Below are 20,346 nucleotides of genomic sequence, written 5' to 3'. Positions count from 1 at the left end.
CCTGGCGGGTGATCAAGAACTCCATACTTAATCCTGACTGAATGGATGAATAATAGTGAGAATAATAAAACACAACTCTTGCCCAGCAAGTTCATCTCCTACATTGGCCATGCTGTCATGCAAAGAGGACGTACCCACCTCTCTTCCACATGATGGCGGGTTTGGGAGCCCCAGACACCGCACACGTGAGAACAGCTGTCATCCCATCTGTCACCGTGGTGTCTTCTGGGCGCTGAGTGAACGTCGGAGCGATATCTGCATAGAGAAGATAACTCATCAGTACTCTGTCCCTCAGAGAGGCTCAAAGCAGCCTGGTGGAGCATCCCGTGTGGCATTTTATAGAACCAATCAAAGAGATAACAGTGGTGGTAAAAAATGAAAACCTGTCAGGAGTGACTATAACCTTTCATTATACATCTCCCAGGAATTACCTATCTTTGTTTACAACCTGAGGAGAAAATACAATCTCACGACAGGACAGATACACAGTGGGAAAATGCAGGGCCCAGGAAGAATGATTATAGATGAACGTTCAAGAGAGAAGAGACTGTTATTGAGATAAACCATACCAACAGCTTTCACCCTTTGGAAAAATTGTAAGAGCTAATTTTTAATACTACGTGTCATCCAAAAGATGACATTTCCACACTTGTTAGGATCACTTCTCAAAGTTAAAGTAAGCAGACAGCCAGGTTCCATGGACTTCAGTAAAGATCAATTTCTGGGTGGTGTCATGGCCCCCAATGCTGGAAGGTTCTTTGTGTTCATGGGCCTGGGAGGGTCTCCAGCAGCCCAGATCAGACTGAGTGGAGAGAGGAGTTGATGCTGGAGCCAGACCCTGAGTGGTGGGTTTCAGCGAGGGCTCGTCTCACTTTGTGCTCCTCTGATAATGATTCAACTGTCATTCCTGGTACAACAGTGACATAGAATCCCAACTCTTCTGTGATGGCTGACAGTCCGCTCAAGGAAGAAACAAGCGCGACACAGGAGACCAGGGCCCAGTTGCTCACTTATTCCTTCCCCTGGTGGGAATCCCTGCCAAAAGCTAAAATCAAAACAGTTGCTACTAAGTCCATTCTGACTCATGCGACTCCAGGTGTGTCAGAGCAGAACCAGGCTCCATTCCAGGTGTGTCAGAGCAGAACTGGGCTCCACAGGGCTTTTAAAGGCAGATTTGTCAGAAGCAGATCACCAGGACCTTCTTCTGAGGTGCTGCTGGCTGGGCTCAAACCACCAACCTTTCGGTGAGCAGTCAAACGCTTTAACCGTTCATGCCATCCAGATACTCCGACAAACTGTGGTAAGTCCCACTGATCCCACCTCCAAAGTACCTCCGGAAGCTGGTCATTCTTTCCATGTTCGTTTGCCGCCATCCAAGTTGAGGGTCTTGCCTGGATGACGCTTCCTACCAGCCCCGGTGCCTCCGCTGCCGCCTCTGACAGTCCACACTGCACCCAGCCCCCAGGGTGCCCTTCAAAGCTCTCAGGGCCATCACTGCTCCTGTGCCCCCAAGGCTCCCCACTGCTCTCAGACTCCTTTAGCCTCCCTCCTTTCCTACCACTGCCTGCGCTGGGGGCCGGGCTCCGCTCTCACCAGTCGCCTTCTATCTGCAGACGCACGGGGCGTGCTCCTCTTAGAAGCCTGTGGTTCCTCCTGCGATGTGGGTGCTGTGAGGGTGTGCGCCACAAGCTCTTCTTCCCATTCAGGGCCTGGCTCCAGCATCATCTCCTCAGAGAAACCCTCCCTGACTGCCCAGTCTTACACATCTGCCCCTCATCTTCCTCTCAACACTAATTTCTGCCTGAGGTCATCTCATCCTTAACTGTCCTTGTCACCCCAGGCCCTCACCCTGGAAGCACAGCACAGAGCCTGCAGTCTTCCTCACAACTTCGGCTCCACCGCCTGACACATGGTACTCAAGAAACATGTGCTAAGTGAAGGAATAAATATTGACTTTCTTACACATGATTTTTTTCGTTTAATTTTTCCATGTTACACAACAGATAACAGCATTATTATTACCATGTATTTATGTGTTTGACCTCCAGTTGCCGTGATAACCAGTGTTGGTAGCACTTTCATTTAGATTTCCAGTCTGATCCAATAACTCTGTGAATGCGGTTGGGTTGGTTCCAGTTTAAGAGATGAGGAAACTGAGGCTAAGAGAATTTAAGCGATCTACCCCAGGTCTCATCATCTTCTAATTCCCAGGTCTTCCCCTAGAGTTTGTTGTTGTTGCTGTTAGGTGCTGTTGAATCGATTCTGACCCACAGTGACCCTTATACAGTGACCCTATATGACGGAGTAGGACTGCTCCATAGGGTTTCCTAGGCCATAATCTTTACAGAAGCAGATCACCAGGTCTTTCTCCTACAGAACAGCTGGCAGGTTTGAACTGCTGACCTTTCCATTAGCAGCTGAGTGCTTAACCACTGCGCCATCAGAGCTCCTTTCCCCTAGAGCACAGGTTGGCAAATGACAAACCGAGGACCAAATCCAGCCCGTTGCCTGTTGTTGTAAATAAAGTATTATTGGAATATAGTCACGCTCATTTGCTTTCACATTGTCTTTGGCTGCTCTCACCCTGTAACAGCAGAGTTGAGTTGTTGTGACAGAGACTATGCCCCTCAAAGTCTTAAAATATTTACTATCTGTCCCTTTACAGAAAAGGTTAGCTGACCCCAGCCCCAGCGTATCCTGGCCTGCAAATGCAAGAGAGGCTTTAAATAATTCGAATTGATCAAGACTCAGTTTCCAGCTTAAGTACCCAATATTATTTCTATTGGTCAAAGCAATATTGGTTTCCAATGTTCAAAACCAGAGGATAAAGTTCACCCCAGGGCAAGGTTCAAAGAAGTGACCCAAGTTTACCAAACTGTATGTGCGAATCTTTCTAGGCTTCTTCAGTCTCCTCACTAGCTCTGGGTGATGAAGGCCATTTGCTGTGCACACTCTGACACTGACTAGCTTTCTCGAAATGCCTTGTACCTGAGGGGATATCAGCATTTTGCTCCAAAAAGGACAAAAATGAAAGGAAATTTTATAACCACTGAATTCTACTTCATATTAGAAGAACAGTGTGACAACTATGGGAGATTAAAAGGAAAACCCACAGATACAATGAAAGCTTTTACTTTTATTTTCAGAGAAAGATTGCCAAGGTATTTCTGTTAATGGGATAATAAAAGAAACCCACAAAAGAACTGTAATTGTTCAATAAAACTGAAATAGAGAATGAATATAGAAGATGGAAAAAAAAGATCAAAAGAAAAAGGTTAGGAGCAAGCTATTCATTCAACAGTCCTAGTTCTGTCCAGAAAAAATTAAGAGTTTTTCTTTAATTTTCAAAATGGAGGATGGCTCAGGGTGAGGAAACCATGGCTCACAGGACAACAGGGGTGTCGTGAAACAGTGGGGTGTCTTTCGGGTACATGGACTTCAGCAGTGCTTCCCTGTGTGTTATGGATTGAATTGTGTCCCCCCAAAAATTCATGTTGGAATCCTAACCCCTCTGCCTGTGTATGTAATCCCATTTGGGAACAGGGTTTCTTTGTTGTGTTAATGAGGCCATATCACTGTAGGTTATGTTCTAAACCTAACCAATTTTGAGATAGAAAAAGAACAGATTAGGCATAGAAGCAAGCAAGCACAAACAGGGGAAGATAGGTGCCACGTGGAGATCGCCAAGGAACTAAGAAACGCCGGGGCTACAGAAGCCAAGACAAGTATCTTCCCCAGAGCCTCGAGAGAGCCTCCCCTGGAGCAGGTGCCCTGAATTTGGACTTCTAGCCTCCTAATCTGTGAGAAAATAAATTTTTGTTACCCTCTCGTGATATTTCTGCTACAGTAGCACTAGCTGACTAAGACACCAAGGAATAGCTCTCCTCAGCCTGGTCACTTCTGGCCATAGCACCCTGTCCCTCCACCTCAGTGGGCTAAACAGAGACTGCCATTTGTGTGGGGGCAAAGGTTGGAAGCTCTGATCTGAGGCCCAGTGCAGAGGGTGGACCCAGAGGTCTGGCTGTGCTGAGGGACGTACTCACTGGTGACATCCAGGTAGGTATGGGTCTGGATCTCCCCGCCTTCATTACTGGCAAAGCACTGGAAGATTCCGGAATCTTCTGGATGCAGCTTCTGGATGTGCAAGCCTCCACTTGAGAGTACTTTGTATCGAGGATTCTGGAGCTTGTTGATGGAGACAGCATCCTTGTACCACTGGAGGGTGGGCAGGGGGACCCCTGTGTAGGAGCGGAAATAAACAGGCGTTATAAACAAACAAAATAAAAAGTTTAAAGTTTAAGAATTCCTTACATGGGCCTGAGGCAAAGGTGTTTAAAAGGCTCAAATGGCAACATCTTACAGGTATTTTCTCATGTGTTAATCCTTTCCACCCCTCTGTGAGGTATTATCTTTCTAATCTAATATGAAGAAATTGGCACAGAAAGGCGTCAAGGATGCACCGCGTGGACTCCTGCCACCCAGGCTGTGGTCCTTCCTGCTGCTTCTCTGAGCCTGCCCAGGTCTGTGCTCCTGTTGGCAGAGAAAGAGGTCCCACTGTGAGGGGCTTTGAGGCAGGGTCAGATGGTGGCTGTGGCCAGGGCCTACACCTGGACTCTGAGGAATCCTGGCTGTCACACTGCTCCCCCTGGTGGCCTTGCTGCATGGGACAAACCCTGGAAGAGGGAACACTGGGCTCCTCTTGGCAGCCTCTCTGGGTATTGGTTACTAGCAGGAGCAGAAGACCACTTCCTCATGACTTCTCCCTGAGCTTCCTGAAACCTGGGAAGGTGAAGCCCACCTGAGAAGGGGCAATTGGGTAGAAGAGAGGCAATGTATAGCACTAAAGCAAAGCACACAAGATAAGAAAGTCCAGGGATGTGGTGAGCCCGACTCTGTCTGTTGTGGGCCTGTGGGAAAGCGCAGAAATATCTAGACTTAGTTCTAGATCTCAGATGGTTCTGCACCTCAGTTTCTCTGAATATGAAATGGACTTAAATAAAACAAGTATTGCCATGATTTGGGGTGAAAAGCACACTGAAATCCCTTAATTAAAGATGCTATGTAAGTGCAAGACGTCTTCTTGAATAAATAAAGTTAATGTCATGGAATTTTTCAAGATAATATATTCGCAAATTCTGTTCTTTGCCTTAATTATGTTTCCTGTCACTTTTCATTAGATCAGGAAATTTTTTAAAAAATCATTTCAAGGTAAAAGCATAACCAATTCATTTAAAATCTCATAATAGCAATTATATGATGTAGCTTTCAGAAAGAATAACCACTTCCCATACTGCTATAGTTTCACTGTCAAAATTAACAGAAAGCAGTACATTATACAATAGCAATGCAATGTTGAAAGAGATGTTCACTATGTATTTGTAAATCTATACTTAAGCAGTTTACTCTGTAGAAATCATACCAAAAAAAAGAGCATTCTCTTGTAAAAGGGAGAATTTAAGATTGTTATTTATTGAAAAATAATTGTTAGTACATAGCAGAGCAGGAATATTTCTATTTGGGGGCCATTTAAGATCATAAGCAGAACTCTCACGCCCCTCAGTATTGTATGTACGCATTTCTGAAAGAAAAGCACTCTAAATATTTTATAGCTTCAAAAGCCTTAAAAAACTGGTGTTTACCCAAGAAAGAGAACAATGCAACCACAGTTAGGGAAATATTTCCATTTAAAATTTACATTACCCTCCTCTCCTTTCGCTTCTCCCCTCCCTGCCTGTACTGGTGGAGCTAGAACAGGGGGACCCCCCCATTCTGTTTCTCCCCTCCCTGCGCTGTACTGGTAGAGCTAGAACAGGGGGACCCCCTCATTCTGCTTCTCTCCTCCCTGAGCTGTACTGGTGGAGCTAGAGCAGGGGGACCCCCTATTCTGCTTCTCCCCTCCCTGCCTGGGCTGGTGGAGCTAGAACAGAGAGAACATTGTGAGCACCCAGAGCAACCAGAGGCCGGAGGTGCAGCTCCTCACGCAGGTAAGCCCGCTGGACTGTCAGAGAGGAGAGAGGAAGGGGCTCTCTCTAGATGCTCATCTCCAACTTTAGCATCAACACGGCCCTGAGTGACAGTCCCTTTCAAAAGTGAAGAATATTGCTGCTGTTAGGAGCCTCCGAGTTGGCTCTGACTCACAGCAACCCCGGGCACAACAGAAAGAAATGCTGCCTGGGCCTGCTTCATCCTCAAAATCGTTGCTACTTTTTAGCCCATTTTTGCAGCCACTACCAATCCATCTCGACGAGGGTCTTCCTCTTTTTCTCTGACCCTCTACCAAGCATGATGTTCTCCTCCAGGGACTGGTCCTTTCCGATAACAAGTCCAAAGTACATGAGACGAAGTCCTGCCATCCTCGCTTCTAAGGAGCATTCTGGCTGTGCTTCTTCTGAAAGAGGTTTGTTAGTTCTTCTGGTAGTTCATGGTAAAATCAGTATTCTTTGCCAACGTCATGATTCAAACACATCAATTCTTTTTCAGTCTTCATTATTCATTGTCCAGCTTTAGCATGCATATGAAGCGACAGAAAAAATGAAGCGACGGAAAAAACCATGGTTTACGTCAGGCGCGCCTTATTCCTTAAAGTGACATCTTTGCTTCTTAACACTTAGAGGTCTTTTGCAGCGGATTTTCCCAATGCAATACGTCGTTTGATTTCTTGACTGCTGCTTCCATGGGCATTGATTGTTGAATCAAGTAAAATGAAATCACCTGTATCTATAGATAAATAATAAATATTTGTTCAAAGCTTTGGTATCCTGCAGGTGGATTTGGTTGGGATCCTATCTCTATTACCATGTGACCCTAGGTAACTTGGAGTATCCAGGTGGCACAAATGTTCAGTGCTTTGCTGCTCACTGAAAGGTTGGCGTTCCAAGTCCACCTAGAGATGCCTTGGAAAAAAGGCCTGGCAATTTACTTCTGAAAAAAATAAGACATTAAAAACCCTGTGGAGCACAGTTTTGCTCTGACACACATGGGACTGCCACGCGAAATCAACTCAATGACAACTGATTTGTTTTTTCCCTCCCTAGGTAAGTTACTTAGACAATACATAACGAGTAAAACTCTGCACCAGGCACTGGGCAATGGTCTTACACAAAGCGTCTTAGTTCATCTTCATGGCTCTGCACCTTGGCCAAGTTACTAAACCTTGCTGCCTGGTGATTGGTTTCCTTATGCGGACAGTGGGATAACAGGATCTTCCTTATGGAGTTGTTTTGAAGATTTGCAAAAGTAGTCCTTACCCTCCAAGCTCCTATCGATGTAGAATAAAAAAAAAAAAAAAACAGTTGCCATTGAGTCGATTCCAACTCATGGCGACCCCATGTGTGTCAGAGTAGGACTATGTTCTATACGGTGTTCAGTGGCTGATTTTTTGGAAATAGGTCAATGGGCCTTTCTTCTAAGGTGCCTCTGAGTGGACTTGCATCTCCAACTCCTGGGTTAACAGCCAAGTGGGTTCACCATTTGCACCACCCGCGGAGTCTGGTAGAAGAAAATACTCACTTTTTTTTTTTTTTAAATGGGTGGACAGGTATTAACATAAAAGGTCCTTTTATTTCTTGACAGTCTCCCGAATAGAAACACAGCTTTTGTGAATGAAGTTGCCTTAAAAAGCCTGTCTTTGTAGGGAGGTTTTGTATAATTCCCCGTGTTGCCTGACAGTCATAAAATGGTGGCAGTGGACAGCTAGCAATAAGGGAATGGGGAGCAAGGTGTGGGATTATCTGGCTAGCAAGACAAAAGTTAAACCAAAGCTGGAAAAGTAGAAAAATAGGAAGATTTCTTACTCAAACAATTTAAAACAATCTCTCTTCCTACACAGCAGATTTACCACCAGTCTCAATCACCCATGGTGAGAATGAATGTTCTACCCCAAATCCTGAGGGTCTTGCTCTTGTGGAAACAGGGCATGTGAAAAGGAGCCATGAGGACATGACTATTGGCCTCTGCCTTGTTTGGGGTTAAGCCTTCCTTTTTGCTTCCTTGGGTAAGTATTATTACCCCTGTTTTACAGTTGAGGAAACAAAAGCTCAACAAAGTCAAATACAATGTCCAAGGTCACACGCCCAGTAACTTAGTTCTGCCAGTAACAGTTGCCATTGAGTTGATTCTGACTCATGGTGCCCCCATGTGTGTCAGAGAAGAAATGTGCTCTATAGGGGTTTTAATGGCTGGTTTTTCAGAAGTAAATCACTAGGTCTTTCTTCCAAGACACCTCCGGGTGGACTCAAACCTTTCTGTTAGCTGCTGAGTGCTCACCTGTCTACCCCATCCAGGGGCTTAACTGAGTTCTGCTTCAAAGTCTCTGTTCTTACCGTCTTACTCCACGTCTCCCAACCTGTCCCTGAAAAATACCATTTCCTTCCTCCATATCATGGCTGTTATTCAACAGCTTCTCCACACTCACCCATCACTTGGCATACAATGTCCACAGTTTCTTCTACTTCAACTAAAATCCGGCTCTCCGGTTCAGCGGTAAAGTAAGGCGGCTCTTTAAACAAGAAGAAAAACAAAACAAATAACCCTAAGTAAAAGAAGTATGTTTCCAAAGATCTTCATAGCCTTATATGGTCTGATCCCCTTTGTGAAACTACTTTTTAAAACTTCATCATCAGTTGCTGTCATACACACAAACTCAGTATTCAGTGAGCAGAGGCCAAAGACAGTCTGTATTCCCAGGTTTCAGAAAGCAAATTAACACTCAGGGTGATGGCTACTTTTCTGTTTATGGGCTTGAATCACAGAATACCTTGATTCACATTTTAGAGGGACTATCCCAAGAGGTTCATAAGGGTTTATATTTACAGCACAGTACTTTATAGGCTAGTTTGCTTCAGTATCTAAACATAACACCAACTCATGAAGCATGTCAAATAAAGCGCCATAGCGGGCCACCAGGCCTGTATCAGGGAGACCATGTAACCTATTAACATATTTTTAAAAGTCTTAGCAGTTTTTCCCAAAATATAGATATAATACCTCAATGGAATATAAAATAACAGCAAAAGGGAGAGGGGGCGGCGGGGGAAACAAGGTATCTCAGCCATCTTTAGTACCAAAGGAAACTCTTAACCACTTGTCTATCCCTAGACACTCAACTCACCCGTTCAACAAGAAAACAGTGAGGTATTAAACAATGAATTTCCTTGGAGAGTAAATGGCAATACTTTTCTCAGTTTATTCAGCAGAAACTCAACAGTGGTACAGCCAAGTTTGTCAAGTACTAAGACAGTAGTGATCGAATTATCATAGCAGCAAAAGGGTGTTGTATTTACTTTCTGTGTGCTAATTAATTTTTGGGCACTGTCTTCTAGAGTGGTTTATTTTAATTGTAATTGTGTTGAATGTGGATAATATAGCTTGGTGTGCCACTGATATTGAATGTATGTTTAAAACAGGGTGGAAGCTAAAGGAGGAAAGAGAGAAATGAAAGCTTGGAATTGAAAGAAAATGATAAAGAAGAGAATGTTGCAGGTTTCTTAATGGAGGCAAAATGAGGCATCAATTCTGCAATTACTTGGATCATCCAAGCAGAAACAGTCTGCCTGGATCATCTACCTGGCTGAGCCAATGTCTGCAAACTCACTAGACTGAGGCAGACTCCTCTACCAAGTTTTTTATGTATATATAAAAAAAAAACAACCAACCAACCCATTGCCATTGAGTTGATTCCAACTCATGGCAACTCCAGGTGTTACAGAGTAGACTGCTCCCTAGGATTTTCTTGGCTGTAATGGTGGCACAATGGTTAGAGAAATCAAAAACCAAACCCATTGCCATTAAGTCCATTCTGATTCACAGCAACTCAAAGGACAGAGGAGAATTGCCCCCTGGGTTTCCAAGGCTATAATCTTTATGAAAGCAGACTGTCACATCTTCCTTCCACAAAGTGGCTGGTGGGCTCAAACCACTGATCTTTGGATTAGTAGCTGAACACTTAACCACTGTGCCACCAGAGCTTCTTTTAACGGTTGAAGGGTTGGCTGCTAACCGAAAGACGGATGATTCAAACCCGCGCAGTGACTCTGCAGGAGAAAAGATCTGGCCATCTGCTTTCATAAAGATTACAGACTAGAAAACCCTATGGGGCAGAATTCTACTCTGTCACATGGACTCATATGAGTCGGAATTGACTCGATGGCACCCAACAACACAACGATCTTCACAAAAGCAAATCATTAGGTCTTTTTCCCACAGTACAGCCGGGTGGGTTTGGACAGTCACCTTTAGGTCAGTTGTTGTTAGGAGCCAAGTTTTTTGATGTATGTAAAAAACCAACAAACAGAAAAACAAACTTGTGACCCTTAAGTTGACTCCAACTCATAGCAACCCCATGTGTGCAGAATAGAACTGTGCTCCACAGAGTTTTCAATGGCTGATTTTTTCAGAAGCATCTCACCAGGTCTGTCTTCCAAAGCGCCTCTGGGTGGGTTTGAACCACCAACTTTTCAGCTAGTAGTAGAGTGCTTAACTATTTGTGCCACCCAGGGAGTTTCTGTGTATAGACCAGGACTAAAGAAATACGGCAAAGGTTGAATGTCCACTTTTCCAAGCTAGTCTTCATTGCACACTCATATATTCACCACATGGTCATGCTTTCCTAATCAATAATAATGATTGCAGCATTATTTATGTCCTAACTATGCAGTAGCTGCATCCTGCCAAGGCCCTTGTGTTCAGGTCATGCCCCGTATTCATCAATGAATGCTAAATCAATATCTGCTGCCATGATCTGATTAAAAGGGTATGAGAAAGAAAGAATAGAGGAAAATATGAAGTTAAAACATCAACATTTGCCTCTGATCCATTACAGTTTTCCTTATTGGAACTGAACATTTTATTTTGAGACAATTGTAGAGTCACGTGCAGTTGTAAGAAATAATACAGACACCACTACCGAACATTCTGATCAGGGTCACCACGGATGGATCATGACAGGAAGAGAGAAAAATGTGGAACAGAACTTCAAATTCTCGAAGAATCCAGACTGGAGGGCTTCCTGAGACTATTGCCCTGAGATACTCTTTAAACCTCGAACTGAAACTATCCCCTGAAGTCACCTTTTAACTAAACAGCAGGTTAGCTTAAAAAGTAAGGAATTTCACCCTTGAGTACCACACTCTTCTAAAAACTTATCTATATGAGACCAAAGGGACAAAAGTTAACTCCAAAGCATAGATGAGAAGGTTGGGGGACAATGAGGCTGAGTTAACGAGAGTGGAACAACTGGAACGGAAATAACGAGAATGTCGACACAATGTGAAGAATGTAACCAATGTCACCGAACATTACATGTGGAAATTGTTGAACAGGAACCTGTTTGCTGTATGTGCTTTTACTAAAAATACTATAAAATATTTTTTAAAAAAAGAAAAGAAAGAATATAGAGAGGTGCCATGTAGCCTTTATCCAGTTTCTCCAATGGTAACATTTGCAAAACTATAGAAGAACATGGGGAACAGGATGTTGACATTGATACAATCTACTTACCTTATTCAGACCTCCCCAGTTTTGCTTGTACTCTTGTGTGTGTGTGCATGTGTTCGTTCTATGCAATTTTATCTCACATACAGGTTTGTGTATCTACTACCACAGTCAAAATACAGAATATTCCATCACCACAAGGCTCCCTCCTGTTGTCCTTTTACAACCTAACTCCTGGCGATCACAAACCTTTCTCCATCCATGTAATTTTGCCATTTCAAGAACATTACATAAATGGAAACATACTGCATGCAACCTTTTGAAATTGGCTTTTTTTTTTACTCAGCATAATTACTATGAGATTTGTCCAAGATGAATTACATTTTGATATTAAAAATCCAACCACATCATGTTCAAAACCTACATGACCAGACAACACGACACAAGGTACTGATTACGGATGGTGGCTAGCACGACAACCTCGGTGTCCACGTGCTGTCTGTTTTCTAACTCTGTAACGTCCCCAGCTTCCCCAAGTCCCAGAGAGAAACCTAGTCCCATGTAGAGACAAGGTGGCTGGGGTTCTGGGCTGGGAGGTGCACCAGGAACCTCAGGGTCGACATGAGCAGCTCTCCTCTGAGGGCTGTCACTCCCCTCCCCCGAGACAGTTACCAGGTGGGCTTGGAATAAATTTTGGTTCCCTGGTGGGAAAACTCCGCCCCGTTGCATACAACCCATAGCTGCAGAATGCAGAGTGGCCCTGCTCCTTGGGTCCAGAAACGATCTAGGAAGGGTGGCCTGCTGATACCAGCCAAATGCTGTCTCTTTCGTGTGGAGACAATACCCAGGGGAGTCTTACTAGTTCAAAACTAAGAATGCCAGTGTCATGGATTGAATTATGTCCCCCCAAAATCTGTGTAAACTTGGCTAGGCTTCGATTCCCAGTATTGTGTGACTGTCCACCATTTGTCACCTGATGTGATTTTCTTATGTGTTGTTATCTACGAAACCCTGGTGGTGTAGTGATTAGGTGCTACGGCTACTACCCAAAAGGTCGGCAGTTTGAATCCACTAGGCACTCCTTGGAAACTCTATGGGGCAGTTCTACTCTGTCCTATAGGGTCACTATGAGTGGGAATCGACTTGATGGCAATGGGTTTTGGCTTTTTTAATGGTGTTAATGAGGTAGGATTAGCAGCAGATATGTTAATGATGCAGGACTCAATCTATAAGATTAGGTTGTATTTTAAGTTAATCTCTTTTGAGATTTAAAAGAAAAGCCAGCAGAGAGACATGGGGACGTCATAGCACGAAGAAAGCAGCACCAGGAGCAGAGCCAGTCCTTTGGACCCGGGGTTCCTATGCTGAGAAGCTCCGAGTCTCGGGGAAGATTGATGACAAGGACCTTCCCCTAGAGCTGCCAGAGAGAGAAGGCCTTCCCCTGGAGCTGGCACCCTGAATTTGGACTTCTAGCCTCCTAGACTGTTAGAGAATAATTTCTCTTTGTTAAAGTCATCCACTTGTGGTATTTCTGTTGTAGAAGCACAAGATGACCAAGACAGCCAGGAATGGCATGGGTAGGGCATGCCTGTTCATTCATTGATACTCTTGACTTGTTCCAGAAAGTTCTTCAGGTGCTGAGCAAGCAGAATGGGCATGGAGCTGCCAAAGAAAGGCCCTCAAAGGCCCACGAAGCTTCGGATCTTATTCTGTTTGCCTTACTTCATAGATACTACAGAGTCTTTGGGTGGCACAAATGGTTACGTGCTTAGGTACTAACTAAAACATTGGAGATTTGAATCCACCCAGGGACTCCTTGGAAGAAAGGCCTGGCGATCTACTTCCAGAAAAATCAGCCATCAGAAACACCACAGAGGCCAGTTCTACTCTGACACTCATGGGGTCCTCATGAGTCAGATCGACCTGACAGTAACTGGCTGATAAAGGTTACAATTTCTCTCCGTGCTGACTCTTCGTATGGCCCTAATTCCACAGGTGCTAGGAAGATTTTTCTCTTGATCCCCAGCTATCTACGCATCTGGCCTGCAATAAGGAAGAGAAGCGGGGAAGATTCCACGCACAGTGACCATGAGAAGCTGCACGGAGCAGTGTGAAAATCTGTTTTGGAATCAGTTGCCCTGTGTAGACTTTTTCAGCCACTTTTTCAGCATGCCTTATCTAATCAGCAACAACTCTTTCTAAAAAGGCTGTGCTGCCAACATAGGCGCACACTGGACTTTAAAAAATTTATCACAACTACAGCTAATAAAACCAGGAGTTGAAACAAACATTTTTCTCGCTTTTGAAACAATATGAAGACATCAGGAAAACATTCTCACACTTGGTGTGAGAGCGGATATAAAAAGGAAAGGCCAGCGTGGGCAGACTGTCCCCACACCTGCCCAGGGGCCATGGGCAGCTCCCTCCAGGATCCATACACCTCCTGTGCTGGATCTCAGAACAGGGGCGGAGCACCACCCACGCCAACCAAACCAAGGCCTCTGCTGAAAGCCCACCCTCTCCAAAACGTCAGGAGATAGACAGCTGGTTCTACCCCGATAGAGCAGCCATGGGGGAGACGGTACACACTGGCCAATGATTCTCCATGCTTTCCCACCCTATGGCTGGGCTCTAGCTTCTGCCAAAACAAATAAAAAACTTAAAAACCCTGGGTCTGTGTTACAGGGTTCATCTGAGTAGGACTCATTGTGAAACCCAAAAGCATTCCATGTTCTGTCTTCCCTTCTCCTCCAAATGGCCATCCCAAGGGAACAGCAGGTCCTTGGGTATCCCCCTTGGATTGCCATCATCATTCACACTGGGTGCCCTCGCCCATTATGGTAGGCAGAACGGCCCCCCAAAGATGCCCCCACTCTCATCCCTGGAACTTGTGAACAGATCATGTTACATGGCAAAGGGAGGAGCCCTGGTGGTGCAGTGGTTAAGCACTCATCTACGAACTGAAAAGTTTGGCAGTTTGAAGGCTCCAAGGGAGAAGGATGTGACAGTGTGCTTCCATAAAGATTTACAGCTTTGGAAACTATGCGGCAGTTGTATTCTGTCCCACAGGGTCGCAATGAGTTGGAATTGACTCAATGGCAGTGGGTTTGGCTTTTTTGGGTAGGTGGCAAAGGGGCTTTGTGATGTGATTAAGGTTAGGGACTTTGAGATGAGGTTATCTTGGATTATCTAGGTGGGCCTACTCTAATCCCACAGGTCCTTAACACAGAGAATGTTCTTCAGCTGGAAGCAGGAGATATGAGCAGAGGGGAGGTCAGAGATACTCAAAGCATGAGAGGGACACAGCCCGTGGTTGCTGGCTGTGATGATGAAGGGGGCCATGAGTCAGGGAATGTGGGAGGCCAGCCACCACTGTGGGCAATGGAGGCTTAGCCTCACTGGTGGAGGTCTGGAAGCCAGTGTAGAAGACACCCCTCCGAATTATATCCCCACCTGTCCAGGGTGAGGGAGCACATGTATTTACCCCCCAGCTCCTGTCATACAGTGGTTGACGGTGTCCCTGGGGTGTTAATCCCTAAAACATCCAATATGACGCACGAGTGGGTACAGTTGTCCCCCTGTAGCCAAAGAAAGTCCCCACGTAGGAAATGTGATCCTGGGATGGTCATCTGGAGGGGAATGGAAGACAGAACAGGGAACATCTTTGGGTTTTATGATGAGTCCTACTCAGTCAAGTCCTATAATGCAGACCTAGAATTTTTAGATTTTTTTTTTGGCAGAATCCAAAGCCCTGCCACAGGGCAGGAAAGCAGGATCCTTGGCCCATGTAGACCATCTTCCCCACGGCTGCCTCCATCTGGCCAAAACCAGCTCTCTGTCCCTGACTTAATATGGAAGTATCCAACACTGGCCATGTGGAGCCACTAGCCACAATGCCCATATGTCTTCTTAGACGACACGGCCGCTTCATTTTTTGGCAGCACGAGGTTATATTGTCATTCTGTCTTCTGTTGGATAATGGAGACTTGGGGGAAGCACTTCAAGGTAAATGTGGTCAAAACACTAACTAAATAAAACCCCATGGTATTTAGATGTTGACGGTGTGTGCTGGAGAAGGGCAAGGGGTCTGGCTGGGCTCTGGCAGCATGTGTCCCGATGGGTGGGGTATGCAGGTGGGTGGGAGTGTGCAGGGCTATGTGTGGCATGGGGCAGTGGAGAGGTTATCATGGATCATCAGAGGGCAGGTCAAGAGAAAACAGAGGAATGTTGGAGAAACAGCAGCAGCACTAGCTGAGATCCTGCCGCAGAAAGAACACTGAACACCAAACGACGGAGAAAGTGGCTTCATCAGGAAGGCAGTGGGGATCATGGCAAGTGTCAGCAGGCATGGCACTGCCTGGAATCAGACCTCCCTCCGTGCCTGTTTAAACTGCTGAGATTAAGCAATACAGTGGGGAAGCTGACAGGCAGAATAAACAACTGCCACTGGTCTGTCTTGTCTCATCAGAATGAAAGAGAAGTAATTAGAACCCCGTTTGCTTCTGTGTTCTTTCATCTGCATGTTCATATCTATTGCTCTTCTCCAGTGTCACTGGTGACAGCCCTGTAGAATCGGTCACAACGTTTCTGGAGGGTTTCCTCCATTACAGCAGGAGTAGGGGTGATCACAGCTGAAATCATTCTGAATGACAGAGACACTCTCCCTGATGCTTTTCTCGTATGATTCAACAACGAAATCCTACCTGTCACAGGAAATCCTTACACATAAAAAGACCACTACCTATGTGGGATCAGACTGACAACAGCAACCCTAAAAGTTAGATAGGAACCTTAGGGGACAGTGAGTTTAATGGGGGAGGAAGAATTCAGGAAAGGAGGGTGAGAATGTTGGCACAACTCTAAGAATATAATCGATGTCACTGAATTGTACACGTGGAAAGCATTGAGATGGTGTATGTTCTGCTGTGTATATTTTCGACAATGAAAAATAACAATTTTTTTTTTAATGCTAACAAAAGGGAAGATTTAAATCAGCATCATAAAGAAGTGGAGTGTGTTTGTGTACCTTTAAAAGTCAGAACATAAGAGCCGGGAACTCAGGAGAACAGAGGAAGGGTCTGCTTTGGAATGCAGCTATAAATGCGAAACCAAAGTTCATGTGATAGATTTAAGAATTTTTAAAAGGAATGATGATGATTGAAGCAAACATACTAGTTTGCAGGGAGATAGATTTCTTCTCTTGTTAAAATTACCTGAAAGTGTTTTAACACAATATAGTCCTGTCTACTAGAGATTTACACATCACAAATTTTAATTTTGGTTTACTCTATAATGTGCTGCACTCCAATAGCTATAGATCAAGGCTGGTGCAAACAGTCTCTGCAGGGAACTGGGGTATGCTATGCACATCTATCGCTACAGTTCAGATGAAAAAGGCAGCAAAAGAACTGCTCAGATCCCCAGTATAGAATCAACAGTGATTGTGATGCAAAGCCTGATTCTCTGATACTTTTAAAATTCTCAGGCATTTTTCCTCCTTTTGGAGAGGCTGACAGCTTTGCATTGCATTGTATTTAGCAGAATCACATTCTGGACACAAAGCCACTTCCTAATGATTTAAAGAAACGTGGCCTCTTCAGGCAAACTGCCTTTCATGCAGTCTGCTTTGATACTCTGGCTAATTTCTACAGGAAAATAAGAGCTTTTGCATTTCTCTTCTCAAAGAGGAGCTCTGGTGGTGCACTGGTTAAGTGCTCAGCTGCTAATAGAAAGGTTGGTATGTCAAACCCGCCCAGCAGCTCTGCAGGAGAAAGACCTGGCAAGCTGCTCTCATAAAGATTAAAAGAAAAAAAAAAGATTACAGCCTAGAAAATCCTACTGGGGCAGTTCTACTCTGTCACACAGGGTCACTATGAGTCAGAACAGACGGCACCCAACAACAACAACAACAGCAGCTCTTGCTCTCAGAAGGGTTTTGATCTTCATTACTCTCCATTCTCCTTATTCCTGCAGAGGATCGGTGCAGTAGAGATTCTCCTTCCAAAAACCAACCTCCAAGGCACCCTGTTATCAGTAGCGGTATTGGCCACCACTCTGGAAAACAGGTCACCCTGATAGTAATCACATCCACTTAAAAATAAGTATTACAGTAGCTGCAAAATTGAGAAAGAAATAAAGGCACTCGCCTCACAATTTAACCCTATTGTAATCTGATAAAAACCTGAGGGTGTCCTTAGCCCCCACACAACATAAAAAAAAAAAGAAACATGCACTTCCTAAATACCGATACAGCCGAGCACTTAGAGCTCAGAAACTCAAACGTAGTTGCCTTTATCTCCTCCCTCTTCTTGGCTCAGGAATAAGACTTGGCTCCTTTCCTAAGAGCTATCTCTGTTCCAGTTCAGTTTAACAAAAGGTAATTTGCTGTACTCTGCTGGCTTTCACGTTGCTCTGACACTGGAAGCTATGCCAGTATGTCAAATACCTGCAGGGTCGTCCATGGTGGACAAGCTTCAGCAGCACTTCCAGACTAAGACATACTAGGAAGAAAGGCCTGGCAATCTAATTCCAAAAGTCAGTAAGTGAAACTTTATGGATCACAACAGAACATTGCCCAACTTGCTTGCTTTGAACATGTTATCAGGAGGGATCAATTGCTAAAGAAGGACATCACATACGGTGAAACAGAGGGTGAGGGAGACCCTTGGTGAGATGGATTAGCACAACAGCCACAACAATAGGCTCAGACATGCTGGTGATCGTGAGGATGACGCAGGACCAGCCCACTGCACTGTTTCGCTCTGTTGTGCATAAAGTCACCAGGAGTCTGAGCTGACTCTATGGCACCTAACAGCCAACAGCTCTTTTGTTCCCATGAACCCATCAGTGTGAGGATAGTTACTAGCTTGGTCATTACCTATGATGGAGAGAAAGGCTTTCGCTCTAGCTGGTTGGAAGGCGCTCCCCCGCAGCACCGCCTCGCAGACGTACATCCCGGTGTCGGCAGATGTCGGGCTGCTGATGGTGAGACGCCTCCCAAAGCTGTGCAGCCCACTGTTGACCCTCAGCCCGTTCCTCTTCCAGGACACACTCAGCTCTTCCACAGGTCTGGAAGGACAGAGGGCATGAGTGACAGTCATTGGGAATCAGGTAGACGACAATGATAATAAGTCCAGGCATTTAGCACAGGCTTGAGAGAGTAAATTCTACCAGGAACCATGGCAGGTTGAACAACGGACATTTAAAAATCAATCCAGATATAGCTCTACTCCCTGACGGCATGCATCAACCGTCCATTCTGCTCAAAGGCTATTGAGCAAGGATAGCTAATTGAAGCAGCAATGGACCATAAGTGCTAATGATTCCGTTTGCTCAGGAAAAGAATATTTAAAATAAACACTATGATAGGACCCAGCTACATGGGAGGTGTGATATTGGGAACTCAATTCTGGAACCACCACAGACTGTGCAGAAAACTTCTAAGGCTACAGAGAAGAGGGAGCAAGGCTTCTCCTGGTCTCTTAAAGGCCACAATTCCTCCTTCCTCCTCAGCTAGGACCTCAGTGATCATGGGGATAACACAGGAAAGGGCAGCATTTTGTTCCGTTGCACATGGGGTCACCACGAATCAGGGGCCAACTCAACGGCAGCTAAGGACAGCAATGACAAGTAAAGACCTAGCCTCATACCTGGCATTGGCTATACATTCCAAGGTGACTTCACTGGTTCCAGCTACCACACTCCTGTTGCCCGGAGGAGTCACTATAACGGGGGCCATGGTTTCAGGTGTGCCCATATCTCCTGTGGCAGAGAAAACAAAGATGCCCGTGGGAATCTTCCAGTGTAGAGGATGTCATGATTAGAACACTACAAACAAGAGGTCTCGTCAAGTCACGCTGAGAGGAAACCCAGAAATCCCATAACCCTGCCCTGCCCACCATGGGGAGTCCTTCAGTTTAGTCATTGTCACTGGCCTTTATCCACCTGTACAAACCTGGTGTCTTAGCCGAGCCAGTCTCCTCTGGTCTCATCCACAACCCCTAAGAATGCATCCCCACCAGAAAGCTCTGTGCCTGGGACCATTACATCACTACCCCAAATATCCTGTATCTAAGGGGCTTTCAGCTGTTGAACGTTTTCAAGAACACTTGCTAGTTTTATTAATTAAAGACTTTTCTTATAGAGTTATCTGGTATACCCACTATTTTCAAATCCATTCAATTCCGCAAATATTAATGTGCTCAGCACTCTGCTAGGCACACACGTTATTAGAAAGCAGCCGGCTTTTTCATTGGTGCCCAAGTATTTGATGGAGTAAAAGCCTTTGACTAACAAAGGGTTCAGTTCTGTTAGTGCACTTTCAATCCCTTTTTCTTTTCTGAAAAAGAAATATCCTGAATCCATCTCTCTTTTGTATCAAACTACAAACAATTTAGCTCATACTTCTGGTGGCAAAGGAGAAAAAATTATAACATATTTTTGCCCTTTTTCTCTAAAATACATTTAACATCAAAATTAAACTACCCACAGTATACTTGACTCCTATTTATTTAGGGAAAGTGGAGACAGGTCAATCATTTCTAAAGCAAGAATTCCAATAAAGGGTAGGGATCTAAGAGAAGGAATGGAAATAAATTCAGATGACTGCAAATGCAAAATGCGCCACCTAGCACTTAATGCTGAAGAGAGACTCAGCACTGTTACGAACAGCTGAAGAAAACACTGACAGATGGAAGGTTCTAGCTTCGGGGCTGATGCTGGGCTTAGGGCATCCAGAGGTAACAATGGGGAAAACGCTGGTCTTTTAGCAGTTACATGGAATCTGTGGTGGAACAAATGGTTAACCACTCAACTACTAGCCAGAGGCTGGCAGTTTGAACCCCTCTGGAGGCACATGGAAGACAGGCCTGGTAATCTACTCCCGAGAGGTCACAGCCTCGAAAACCCTACGCAGCA

General features: G+C 44.9%; 1 protein-coding gene across 1 annotated transcript in view; it reads right to left on the bottom strand.

Annotated features, from left to right (window-relative positions):
* The window catches only part of SDK1 (sidekick cell adhesion molecule 1), a 363,835-nt gene extending 344,046 nt beyond the window's left edge, over positions 1-19,789 (bottom strand). Inside the window, exons 1-5 of the mRNA XM_064295981.1 lie at positions 19,080-19,789; positions 18,308-18,498; positions 8,414-8,497; positions 4,044-4,238; positions 139-255 (exon numbers count right to left, since the gene is read on the bottom strand). Of these exons, the coding sequence (XP_064152051.1) occupies positions 139-255; positions 4,044-4,238; positions 8,414-8,497; positions 18,308-18,498; positions 19,080-19,186 (694 nt within the window). The 5' untranslated portion in view covers positions 19,187-19,789. The remainder of the gene's footprint in view (positions 1-138; positions 256-4,043; positions 4,239-8,413; positions 8,498-18,307; positions 18,499-19,079) is intronic.
* Between the last annotated feature and the right edge of the window lie 557 nt (positions 19,790-20,346).

The sequence above is a fragment of the Loxodonta africana genome, chromosome 12 (genome assembly GCF_030014295.1).
Source record: "Loxodonta africana isolate mLoxAfr1 chromosome 12, mLoxAfr1.hap2, whole genome shotgun sequence".
In the NCBI taxonomy this organism is placed as follows: Eukaryota; Metazoa; Chordata; class Mammalia; order Proboscidea; family Elephantidae; genus Loxodonta; species Loxodonta africana.
This window is presented reverse-complemented; position numbering and strand designations above follow the sequence as displayed.